We start from the raw sequence: 13183 nt of genomic DNA on the forward strand, positions 1-13183 counted from the left end.
ATTTTTTTTTTTTTTTAACATGCATATTTTGTCCTATATTTGAATTAGCCACAGACAATAAAAGAAATGGATGCAAAGCCTGCATGAAAAAAATGTGTAGGTTCTAATGGAACAATCTGGAGATAAATGCTATTTGTGAAACTTAAACCTTGCCTTTTTTTAATACCTGGCATTTGAAAAAGCCACATTAAAATTTAAAGTATGACTATACCTGAAACTTCACAAGGTTTATGGGATTTCTGATAGGTTTTTTTAAGTTCTTCATGCCTGTATATAAGATGTGGTTTGTTATGCTCATCTTCATGTTCACCTCCATCCGCTTTCATCAGAGGTTCTAAAAAATATTCACCATCATGTGCCTTAAACGTGCCCATCTGAAAGTAAGAGAAGCAATTTATTCATTTTCCACTACAAATATTGATACAAAAATAACTTTAATTGAAATATTGAACTATTCATGATAATATTTTGAAATTAAGGGAAGTAAATTTACACACAACACCGAGGAAACTTCAGTGGAAGCTGAAGATGTAAGCTTGCAGGTAGGCAAAGAGAGGTTTGCTTTCAGAGACTTGTCCCACAGAAATAACTTGTAACAGACTACCTTATTCAATAAAAATGCAGCATAGGTAATCACTACACAGATTTAAAACAAAGATCACATAGGCAAAGGCAATCCAAGTATAAACAAGCAGGACCAGCTTGGAACTGCCCAAGAAATTCAGGATTTGAGTGCTACCCAAACCCTAGGCTGATTTGTTGCCTTCTGTCCTCTACATAAATTATATAATATTTTTCTTCTAAAATTGCATTTTGCCCATGGATTGGAAACAGTGTTGGCCTGATACTCTTTTTAAAGACCTTGAAAGAAGTTCCAGGAATTCAAACTTGACAGTTTCATTAATGCATTTTTCTCCCCGATTTTTTTCTCCCTCTATAGCAGGCACACATGAGTAACTATGTAATGGGAATGAAAGGAACTTGATTACTAACAAAAGCACTGGCACATATACAAAGAACAAAAATTAAGCTCCTTTCCCCCACCTTTCCACCCCATGATCCATTCAATTATGAAATCCTATAAACAGAATCTCTTCTTTCTCTCTGTACTTTAACCAAATTCACAGTTTCCTAAGGCTTAAGTACCTTATTTCAGGAGACTGTGAGGAGGAAAAACCATGGAAGAATTTAATCTGTTATTTTCAGACTTTTTGGCAACTGCCTCACTTCAGCCAATTAAGCACCTAGAGCCAGTAGGTGCTCTGCATCCTGTTAGAGGTTTTGCCGTATCATTGTTACATAGGACAAGAGGGAACTGTTTCAAGATGAAAGAAGGGAGATTTAGGATGGATATTGGAATGAACTTCTTTCCTGTGAGGGTGGTGAGGCCCTGGCACAGGCTGCCCAGAGCAGATGTGGGTGCCCTGTTCTCTGGAAGTGTTCAAGGCCAGGCTGAAAGGGGCTCTGAGCAACCTGATCTAGTGGAAGATGTCCCTGCTCACAGGTGGGGGACTAGAACTAGATGATCTGTATCCAGCCCAAACAACTCTGTGATTTTGTGTTGACCAATATGAGAATAGTGATAATCTACATAATACAGTCTGAGAAATTAAGTGTTCAAATCAACCTTGAAACTCAGGATTATGGAAAGAGTAGCTGTGGAAGACGCTCAAGAACTGAGAAGAGTTCAGGGTTTTTTAAGCAATCTACAAACAGACTTTTAAAATCTGTTGCATCCTAACCTTAGGATATTATACTAGAATTCTAATGTTCCCTGGAATTTGGGATGCTTCTAGCAACTACCAGTTTTCAGTGTTTGGAAGTCTGCTAGGCTTCAGGCATACATCAGTCTACTTGTAATCTTGCCTGGTATATAGCATATGTATCATCCAAAATCACAGTTAGTGTAACCCCACTGTGGTTGGATCTTCTGCATCACCTTTGCTGCAGAATGCAAGACTTTAAATCTAACCTACAGAAACCCATTTTCCCTTCATTTCCATTTAAATCCTTTGCCAGTAGTCTTTGTGCTGGATCCTTTATATGCTCAGTTCAGGTTTCTCACTTCCAGTGATTCCAGGGCATTGGTTTCTAGAGGACAGCAGATCAAGAATACTGAAAACACTATGTCCCTCCCTGGCAAGAGCCTCACAAAAATAGACATGCCACAGCTTGTCAATCCTAAGTAGGTGTAACCTTCTGGACAAAATGAAAGGGACAGAAAAGAGCCTGTCACACAGACACAAAGCCTCAAGAACTGATGCTAAGATTCATGTTGATGTTTTTTTTATATAAATTAAAGTCCTCCTGTTTCATAGTTCTTCATTCAATGAAAGCAGTATTTAACATGTTCACAGACCCTGATGATAAAAATGGAGCCATTAATATGTGTTAGGCACACCAGGAAATGGCTGTAAGATCCAAAAGAAAAATACTTCTGGTAAAGCCAAATAAACCAAAGTCAGTGAGATGAACAAAGGAAGGCTTCTGAAACAGGAGCCCAAGCATTTTCAGGAAATGAAATAAGAAATTAAATGGATTTCCTTATTATCTACAGATGCCTCTCAAATCATATAGCAAGAAATCTGCCTGAAACATTCTATTTCTGTTCTCAGATAAAGAGGTAAGTATACATTTAAAAGATGTCTTCAGTAGAAGTACAGCAAAAAAATTGAAAGTGGTCTCTTGCACATCATAAATAAGTAGTCCAAAGAGAATGTGCTACCCAGGGTTTGAGGAAATTTATGAGAAAAGCCACACAAGAAAGATAATTTATTTCTTCAATCTAAAACACTGGATGAGTTAGACACTTTATATTAAATCAAGGCCCAATGGACCAACACTACTTTCTATATATGGTACATCTTAGTGGTTTAAAGTGGCACAAAGCTGTATGATCCTAATCAATGTATTTGGTCTATTCCAAGAACAGTAGAAATAAACACTGCAGAATTTATGGTTAAGGTATGTACCATGCCCATATACAAATTACATCCTTGTGTATAATGGCAATGTCACAAAACACATGGAAAACATAAGGGGTAAACAGGAGGTTTCAGAAGCATGGAATTGATCTTAGTGTATCCAACAGCAAAATTAGAACGGTTTCAGAGAACTGCTAGAGCAACTGAAATGCTGGAAAACATGGATCTAACCTGGAAGACTCCTTCCTAGGGAAGCTCCACTCCTGTACTCCAGTATTTTTTTGTGCCCCCAGAGAAGGGCTTCTTAACTGAAACCCAGAAACCTGCAAATAGTTTACAGCAAGAGTACTTTCATAGTCAAAATATATTACAAAATACCTCCCTTTTATATTGTTCTCTTCCTTACCTCCCTCGCCTTGTGTTAATTCAAAGCTCTTCTGAACCATGTGAGAAGCCCTTGACCCTCTTCTTTCTGCTCCACTGTTACAATGTTTTCTAATGAAACACTTAAACACTTAATTAGTACAGTGAAGAGTAAGTACTAGAGGTTATCTGATCATGGTGCACTGTCAACATCTGGAAAAACTATTTCTACTCAAAGATAAGACAGCCAGAAACACAAGTGGTAGTGGTTGCAAGCTAATCTATTAACTGAAACTAGAGCTACAATAATAGAAATGACAGAATAATAAATAACACACCAGCAACAGCAAAGAAGTATGTACCAATGAACAAGTTGGGTTTGGTGGAATACCTTTCTATAAGTGACTGAAAACAACATTTTATTTGAAAATTTTAGAAACAGAATAAAATGCTTATTTTATGGAAAAAAATCTTTCATCATAAATTTAACTGTCATCTATCTACATTTCCTTGCAAATTCCATAATACTAGGATTTCATAAGCAGACAGTAATCATGCTTAGTATACTTAATCACACCTTGAGCAGAACTGATAAGGCACCCACATATACTCAGAAGTGTCTCAATCTGCAAAGACACATAACCACTGGTTAAATACAATCATAAAAATCTAGACTGGAACTGAAATTCTATGGAAACTGCAAAGGCATCTTACCTATCTGAGTGTTCAGATCACACCTGATCTAGCCATGCTGACAACAGTTGCAGTGGATCCAATGTCCTTACTGACAAATTATTTTAACTCAGAAACACACACACACACACAAAACAAACAAACAAAAAAAATTTTAAAATTTCCATTTTGCATAATGCACAAAGGGGAAGATTATTCTTGCAGGTGGTGTAAATCCTGGCACTAAGTAATTCAAACATCACTTTGTAAGGCTATTCTAGACATGAAAATCTGTCTGAAGCCTGGTAAAAATGGCACAGTAAAAATACAGTTTATAACAATAACAGACTAGCTACATAGCAGAGAACTTGAGAGAATGTTACAACAACAGTCTCAAAGAGAGCTGGAAAGAGCAGGGATCATGGCAATTAAGACTCTTTGAAGTGGAAGGAAGAGAGAAGGGCAACTTACTTTTAAATCTAATTCAGAATGAACAAGCTAGACAGCTTGGTTAAAATGATACTTAACAGCTTTTGTCATGGCTATCTCATTATGGAAAAGCAGTTATTCTGTAATACCTGTTGAAACTGGTAAAACAAAATTTATATATACATGAAAGGGTTCTTTTGGGTTTTTTTTTTTATTGGTTTGTGGGGTTTTTGGTTTAGGGTTTGTTTATTGGGTTTTGTTTGGTTTGAGTTGTTTGGGGATGTTTTGGGGGTGGAGTTGGCTTTGATTTTTGGTTTTTAAGGATTTTGTTCAGGTTTGGGGTGGTTTTTATAACACATAAATAAACTATGGTGAAGCTAACTGTTCCCATAGAACACAGACCTAGGGGATCCTTAATATTGAGGAAATACCTTCTCTGACTCAGAACACACCAAGCAAATGTACATTTGCAACTTATCTCTGTTTAAGGAGAAATTCCTAGCTTTGATGTTTCTAAGTACACTTAGAACCACCTTTGTTCTCTCAGTGGGAGATGAATAGCTCCAAAAAAAATCCTTTCAACCTCATACACACCAGAAGTCAGTTCACTCAAGTACATGGAAGGTACGGCTAGATCTTCACCTGCTCTAGTCAGCAACACAGGAAGTTCCCTTGAGCACCTTGGTCAATACATGTATAACCAAAACCTATCACCTGCCCTGTGTCTCACTGCTCTCATAGTCTTGTCATTTTCCAGCAACAGAATGACAACTGAGACTATTGCATATAGGCATATATAATGTATCTATTCTCCAAGAGCACAAGGTTTCCTGAGATCCATGAAACATCTCAGGAATTCAGCTCACCTACTGACAGCAAAGGGCTGGCCACACGTTGTATCCTCTGCCTACCCTTATCACTTATGTTCATGCACAGTACCTGCTCTATACTTCATGGAAGTTTCATGAACATGTGCATATTTTTTTATACACGTGCACACACACACATATATAAGTATGTACACTTACCTTTATGTATATAAATCAAAAAGCTTGAGGCTGACCATAGCTTACCAGAAAATTCACCTGTGTGAAACTCACCCTAAATGTTGAAGAAAAGATTGTGGATCTCCCATAAAAGCAGCAGTAAGAACAGGCTGCAGGCACCAGAACAATTTACCAGGCACACAGAACACACTCAAGCAGCTACCAAACACAAAAATGGACAAAATGTAGGCCAGTGATGGACAAGTACCCCTGACATAAAACATGAGACTGGGACATGCCTGTGCAAAGAACAGTTCATGCAAAATTGTGGTGGAAGGGTAGACACATACTCAGGTCCCACTGCCTCCAATAGACACATTCTGTGACAGACCTTCAGCCACACACTTCACAACCCCATTTATTTTCTCAGCTTAAAATTACAGTCACCACCTGTACTTGCTGTGTGGTCCACACATAAAAGCATCCAACTGTAGAAACATTTTCCAGAAAACTAGAGATGTCCAGAGCTTAGGTAAAATGTACTGGGGATGTTTCAGGTTTTTTCTAACAGGAGTGCCTAAGGTGTCATACAATTTTATAACAAATTATGTGGTGAATAGAGATTTTGCCCTGGCAAGCAGACAGAAATTCTCTGGGGTACAGGATCTGGGGTCAGGATACCCAAGTAAATTCAAGTGTTATTGTCCACTCTCAGATGTATGTGAAAGACATCTAGTGTCTACAAAGCTAAAAGGAGATGTGATACCAATGGTAAACGTACCATTTACCCAGTGACCAGCACAGCAATACAAGGAAGACTTCAAGCATCAGCAGTCATTAAAACAGACCACTCTCAAAAAATGCTGGACCAAGGGTCACAAAAGTGGAAATATTTAAAAATTGGTCCTGCTTGTAAGAACACATACTAGGGAAAAGCTAACAGGGAAACAAAGAGAATCAAATTGAAATTACAAATGAAACTAAAAAAAGAATAAACACTGAAGCAAGCATAAAAAAATAAATAAAAATTCATATAAAGCAGTGTCAATACATTTTTTAGGCCTGTTCAATGTAGAAAAGGTAGAATATGGTCTATGAGAAAAATTTAAAGAATTACAAGGGCAAGTTAAGAGTCTTGCATCTGGGTAGGAACAACCTTAAGTGCCAGTGCAAGTTGGAGACTGAGCTGTTGGAGAGCAGTGAAGGGGAAAGGGACCTGGGGGTGCTGATGGACAGAATGACCATGAGCCAACAATGTGCCCTTGTGGCCAAGAAGGCCACTGGAATCCTGGGGTGCATCAGAAGGGGGGTGGCTAATAGGTTGAGAAAGGTTCTCCTCCCTCACTATTCTCCCCTGGTGGGACCATATCTGGAATATTGTGTCGAGTTCTGGGCCCCTCAGTACAAGAAGGGCAGGGAACTGCTTGAAAAAGCCCAATGCAGAGCCTCCAAGAAGATCGAGTTGGAAAACCTCCCCTATGAGGAAAGGCTGAGGGTGCTGGGTCTCTTCAGCCTGAAGAAGAGGAAAATGAGGGGTGACCTCATCAATGGTCTCAAATACATAAAAGGAGAGAGCCAGAAGGATGGTGCCAGGCTCTTCCCAGTCATGCCCAGTGATAGTACAAGAGGCAATGGATATAAGCTTGAGCATAGGAGGTTCCATATAAACATGAGGAGAAATTTTTTTACTGTGAGGGTAAGGGAGCACTGGCACAGGCTGCCCAGGGAGGTTGTTGAGTCTCTTTCTCTGAAGCCATTCAAAACTCACCTGAATGTGTTCCTGTGTGACCTGGTGTAGATGATCCTGCTCTGGCAGGGCGGTTGGACTAGGTTATCTTCCAAGGTCCCTTCCAACCCCTAAATTTCTTTGATTCTGTGTGACACTTCCTTATTCTTTTTTGTTCTGCTTAGCTATACAGACAACAACAAAAAAAAAGAACACTCTATCCTCTACTTGTGCAGTCGATCCTTGTATTTGAAATAGTTTTGTGCTGGTGAAAGACAGAACGAATGCACAGGGTGATGACAGAAGAACTGAATTTTCTGACTGTTGCATTGCAGACATCCATGACTAGAGATTCATCTTATGCACCTATAAGAGTTTCACAAGTGAAACCAGAACTATTATGTTGAAGTCATCACATCAGCCAGTCAGCAGCAATAAGACTTATTTCATTCAGACAAGAATTGATTGTCTTGAGTTGGCATTTTAGTATGATTTTTCCTAATTTATGATGGAATCCCCACAGATTAAGATTTTTTTTTAAATCTCTAAAAACTAGTATGTGACTTAGAGATGCTCACGAATTTATACCTGTAGCCTGAATGCTGAAAATGGATCCATCTTTGAGATTGAAAAGGTAACCCTTTCTGAAGCATTAAGTGATATGAAGTTAAGCCTATCTTCCAGTTAAAAGTGTTAAATTATGTTTTCCAAAGAAAGCTTTATCTCTTAGAAGTTATTAGTACTACACAGCACAAAACTGGGGAACAAACATCTGGAGTCTGTTACCTGCACTAGATCTCCACAAGAAACTAAATGCTAACTCTGCTAGCACGAGCTTCTAGCAAGTCTTGTGGTTTTCTGGGGTTTATTTGTTTAATCCAAACAATATAAAAATTACATTTCATTAAAATAAATTCCAGGACTGACTTCTTTTATTTTAAAGGAACCTCTGCACTCATCCATAGTAGCAGACAGAACTGTTTTCAAAATCTCTCAGAAAGATGATCCCCTGACCTATTTTAGTAAAAAAAATAAACACATGCTCTTCTACTGAGGAAACTCTGAAGATCCACTGTTAAATTTATATTCCTGCCATTATCCAGAGAAAAGAAAGCTTGATGTGCAGTAAAGGAGCGTTACCAAGGGGCTTCCTTGGGCTCCCAAGGAAGAAATTTGTCACACAGACCTTGTTACACTCCAGATGCTCCATTAGAATGGGGCAGTTCTGCCTTCCTGAATTGCAGAAAGCAAATAGCTAGAAAATCCATGCAAGATTCACATGTACCCACCTACCCCTTAACTTCTGCCAGTCAGTGAACGTGTGTGATTGCTCTATACTCCAGAGACTGTACACCCAAAAAGATGAAAACTTCCTCCTTTCTTACCTTTCCCTCTCTCACAGTGGAGTCACATAAAACATCTTTTGTTCTTAGGCATTCTCCTAACTCACAAAAACTAACTTTAACTATCCTTAGCACCAGTAAACATATTCCTATCTTCCTTGAAGGTAGAGCTTCAAGAAGGACTACCAGTCTTCTCAAAGGACTAAAACATTCATTCGGGATTTTTAAAATCAAAAATAAAGTTCCTGTTACAAATTGAGAACTCCCTCATTTTAAGACACTTTATTAACATGTAAACCATGTGCCCTTGAAAGTTAGTTTGTTTCGGTTTGTTTTGGTTTTACCTCTTTGATTTTGCTCTCTGGATAATATTTGAGAGGTCTTTTAGTCTACATGTATCCAGAGATATCCTCAGCAATCTTCTTTCCAGTGCTTGTAGGAAGATATAATTTGCCAGTTAAAATAAAAAAATATAGACCTTAAGAAAATAAAGCTAAATAAAGTGTGACATTTCAAAAATCACTCTAAAGATGCAAGAAATACGCCTGTATGTGATCAGATGTTCAACTAGGCAACCAGGCCATCACTCCAAGTGACCTTCCGCCTTTGATGGCATCTCAAACTTCCCTAATTACACACTCCCTCCTTGCAATTACTACAGACTCCCCGCTGACCTTCTAACCTCCCTTTGCCATTTGCATCCCTGAACTCAGGGCATGCTCTGAAATGTAACACAACAGAACTGCATACAGGGTGTCAGGAGCCATTAAGTAATGCTCCATGGATATTCTGGGTTGCACATGCTCTTGGCACACTCAGAAAAAGGCTTAGCTGAGGGTGAAAAGGGAAAGCAGAGTTTGAGGGGGAGAACACAGAAAATGAGAATTAGAAAAAAAAAAGAAATTGGCAAGCAGGAGTTAAGGCAGTGAAGAGTTTGAAGAGGCATACAGGAGAAAGAGAATTCAAGTAAGTGCTTTAACTTCAGATCATTGAAGCACATACGCAGAGAAATTTTTTAAATTTCATTAAGTTTAATCTAAATCCATGTTCTTTTGTCCTCTCTAGTTGTTACAATGTTCATCTACAGCAGTTGCCTTATTTGTGCATAGCCAGAAGATAATGTTGTATCTAATAGTTCAAAGCAATCTCAACTATCTTAATTTCCAAACACCAAGCTCAAATTCAGTATTAAGAAAATGGATCCTACAAATAGAAGAGATTTTACTTAAAATAAATATAACATAAGGCTGCTGAGCCACTGGTCCAGTTTCCACTGTCTCACTCACAATAGATAGTTTCTTACCTTGGCAGCAGGCAAAGCACCTAAGCAGTACCTTACCCCTTAAATCTTTACATGCACTCATAAAGCATTATACTGTTCAGTGAAGGAGAAACAGCAGACCAGCTTATTTTTGCAGTTACAAAGCTATGGGCTATGAAATGTTTAGAACCTTGAGAGAAAAAATACCTTCTCACTAACTTTTGAGGGTAGCCCCACCTGAGAGTGGGGAGTGTATTCAGGGAGCACGTGATCACACAAGAAAATTCTGCTTGGTCTGTATCTCCCTTCTTTTACATCCATTCTTCTCTCAACTCCAAAAAACCTTGTCTCACCAGACAGTCACATGAAGAATGCAAGGTTTACATGGGTTCATGAGGATGATGAAGAATATTAGGTTGAAGGCTCTCAGTCAGGCTGAAGAATACTCCATGCAGATACAAGCTGCCAGCTGGTTATGACCTCCTCTTCATTCCCACTCAATGCCTCCCTGGAAAACTACAGGCATTTCCCACAAAAGGAGCACCATGCTAGGTTCTGCTCCCTCTTCTGAAAACCACAGCAGCTCCACACTGGGCCAGCAAAGCCTTTGCTGGTGGCTCAGACACTCTGTCAGCAAGGCAATGATTGAGGACAGGAAGTCCAGATGGAAGCAGCAAAGTTCCCAAGGCCCAGTTTAAAGGCACTCAAGGATTCCTAAGTGGAAGCATACGTGATGCAAACTGTAAGGTATCAGCCAAGAAGGGAGAGGGAGAAAGAGCTGAGAGGTGTTACAGAGAAATTCAAACTGTTACAGAGAAAAAGATGAGCTTGTGCTGAAGAGTTCAAGAACTGCTGAAGAAGTAGTTGTGAAAATTTATAAATGTGTATATACTGCAATTAAAAGAAAAATTATTTTCAGCACATGGGGTCTCTTTAAGTAATGAAAAATGATGGTTTGCAGGGACAGAATTAAAGCAAAGAACAAAAGTTATGAAAAAAGGCTTCAAGGCTGCTCATGTTTGTTCTGTATAGACTATGACACTGTTCTCATTGCCATGGTATATAAGCATCTACTAGAACATGAAACAACATGGAAAAAAAAAGTTGTGATTTCTCCTCTTTTCTGCTCCCTCTGAAAGTTAGGAGTACAACATATCGGGAGGTTTTGGCATAGGTTTGAATTGGGGTTTGTATAATGCAGACAAGAACCAGTGACAGCTGTTAGTAAAGCAAGATATATAAGCAAAGCTTCGATGAATACAGGATTACAATTTTCAAATGCTTGCTTTTCCAATAATTTCTAAGGGCTGCCCCAGGTCTGGAGGCCTCAGCTCAAAGAGAAGGTGACATATATCCACACTTCCAAGAATAAGCACTGGACAGAAGCGTCTCTCTCAAGTATCAATTATTTCTGATGCTACTTTCCATCATGTATCACCTTCTTTTAATATGCATTACACCCTCTTGCACATGGCCAGCCAACTCCATTCTATTTTCTGTAGGCTACTAGAAAGAGACCAGAATGCAATGCAGGATTTTTTTCAGTTTGAAAAAATAAAAATGTTTTGCACCTTTACTTTCCTTAGTGACTGCGGAAAAAACCATGGAACTTCACAGTAATATTTACAACATCGTATTTTTACAGTGTGCATGTCACATATATTTGTCCTCAGCAATCCAGTAACATTATGTAGTAATGTAGTATTCTTGTTCCTAGACATGAAACTATAAAATTTAGCAAGACAGTAGAACTGTTTTGATAGACACTAGCGTGATAACGTTTAATCATTATCACTTCAGAAAACATCTGGAACGCTATCAAGGGATAAATAAAGAAAGCAAAGCTCTTGAGTTCTGGTTTGTTTGCTCAATTCAGTTCTTAAAAAGCATTTTATAGACGCACTCCCACTGAAGCTTCCCATTCAGTTGTAACAGAACATGACTGGAGAGCACTGCTACAAACAAGCCTCTCAGAACACAACACACCTCTACAGCACTGCTGAAAGCAGAGGAACAAGAAAACCCAACACCAGTTCTCTCTTCAGGTACCACTATTCCTCAATCCATAACCACACAGTGTCTGTAAAGCTACAGACACAAAACTCATGCCAATTAACAGCAGAGTTTTGTCAAAACAATAGCTTACTGTGTTTCTAAGGCATGTTTTTTTCCACTGTTCTAATGCTCTTGGTGTGGAGAGTCACATCAACCAATTCTATTACAGGCCAGCAATAGATCCTTTGAAAGCGGCATTTGTATAACCCGCCAAAAACGTATCATCATGCCTGCACTCTGCCAACGCCAAGGCATTTCATGACCAACTACTTGGAAAAATGCCTGAGAATTTTCAGCTCAGCTCTGTGGCAAAGGCATCCCACTACTGTTCTTTCAGGGGGGAGAAGAACATGAATGGAGACAGGAGGAAGTAACCAACATGCTTACCAAGCCACCACAGATGCTGAAGACAGCCACGTGAGTCTCCTGCGCGTTGACATGCCCACGGTAGAAACAGTGCCGCAGATCGGGGGAGGGATGCTCCTCCTGGCCCCCTACGTGCACCACAGTGTACTGAGCGGCAAGGAACCCTGCATCAGCACTCAGGTTGAGCTGGAAGACCTGCCCATACGCGCTGAGCTGATAATGCGTTCGGAAAGCGGTGGGCTCTGGTGGTGCCTCCAAGCTCCTCTTTCTCCTGCTGAAGTGATGCGTGTGCGGGAAAACTTCTCCAAACTCATTCACTCGGACAGGTGTGACGATTTCGTAGTAGGACAGCTGCTTCACCAAAGTCTCTGCAACAGAAAACGAGAGACAGCCTCAGGCAACACCGCAGAACCACTCTCACTCACACCTAGACGGCTCAAGGCGCGGCAGCCCCTGCGCTACCCCGGGGTACAGTGACAGGAAGGTTGGGTGCTCGCCTCCAGCGCGGAGCTTCCCCCGAGACGCCGCTGCGGCTGCGGCCCCGCCGCCCCAGGACACCCCGCGGTTGGGCACCCCGTTGACCCCCGTGGGGAAACGCTCCCCCGCCCCACCCGCCAACCGAGGAGCGGCGAGTGCCCCGCAGGGCACCGCGCCCGCCGCGGGGCCAGCACCGACGGGGCAGCCACTGCCTTTGTTGCCGCACGTTTACCTTGTCCCGGGTGGAAGCGGACTCCCCACGACCCGGCGAGGAGCAGGGAGAGGGGACACAGCAGACCCGCCAGCCACCTCGCCACCCGCATGGCTTGCTCCGCGGCGGGCGTGCCCGCAGCGCCCCCGGGCCGCTGCCTCAGCAGCCGCCGACCGCCCGGGCCAGCCCCGCACGCCGCGGCTCTTCCATGCTCCCCGCGCCCCTCCTCGCTGCCCCCCGCACTCCCCTCAGACGCCCGCGGGAAGCCGCCCCGCGGCTGCGCTCCCTCTCCTCCTAGCCCCTCGCTCCGGCTCCCCCAGCTCGCTCTTCGCCACCGGGGTGGGCGAGGGCGGCCCTTTCCGCCCGTCCC

General features: G+C 41.2%; 1 protein-coding gene across 1 annotated transcript in view; it reads right to left on the reverse strand.

The window, feature by feature from the left end:
- The window catches only part of ADAMTS20 (ADAM metallopeptidase with thrombospondin type 1 motif 20), an 81155-nt gene extending 68230 nt beyond the window's left edge, over window positions 1-12925 (reverse strand). Inside the window, exons 1-3 of the mRNA XM_030454724.1 lie at window positions 12835-12925; window positions 12147-12493; window positions 212-374 (exon numbers count right to left, since the gene is read on the reverse strand). Of these exons, the coding sequence (XP_030310584.1) occupies window positions 212-374; window positions 12147-12493; window positions 12835-12925 (601 nt within the window). The remainder of the gene's footprint in view (window positions 1-211; window positions 375-12146; window positions 12494-12834) is intronic.
- Window positions 12926-13183: the final 258 nt, after the last annotated feature.

Source organism: Calypte anna, chromosome 1, assembly GCF_003957555.1.
Source record: "Calypte anna isolate BGI_N300 chromosome 1, bCalAnn1_v1.p, whole genome shotgun sequence".
Lineage (NCBI taxonomy): Eukaryota > Metazoa > Chordata > Aves > Apodiformes > Trochilidae > Calypte > Calypte anna.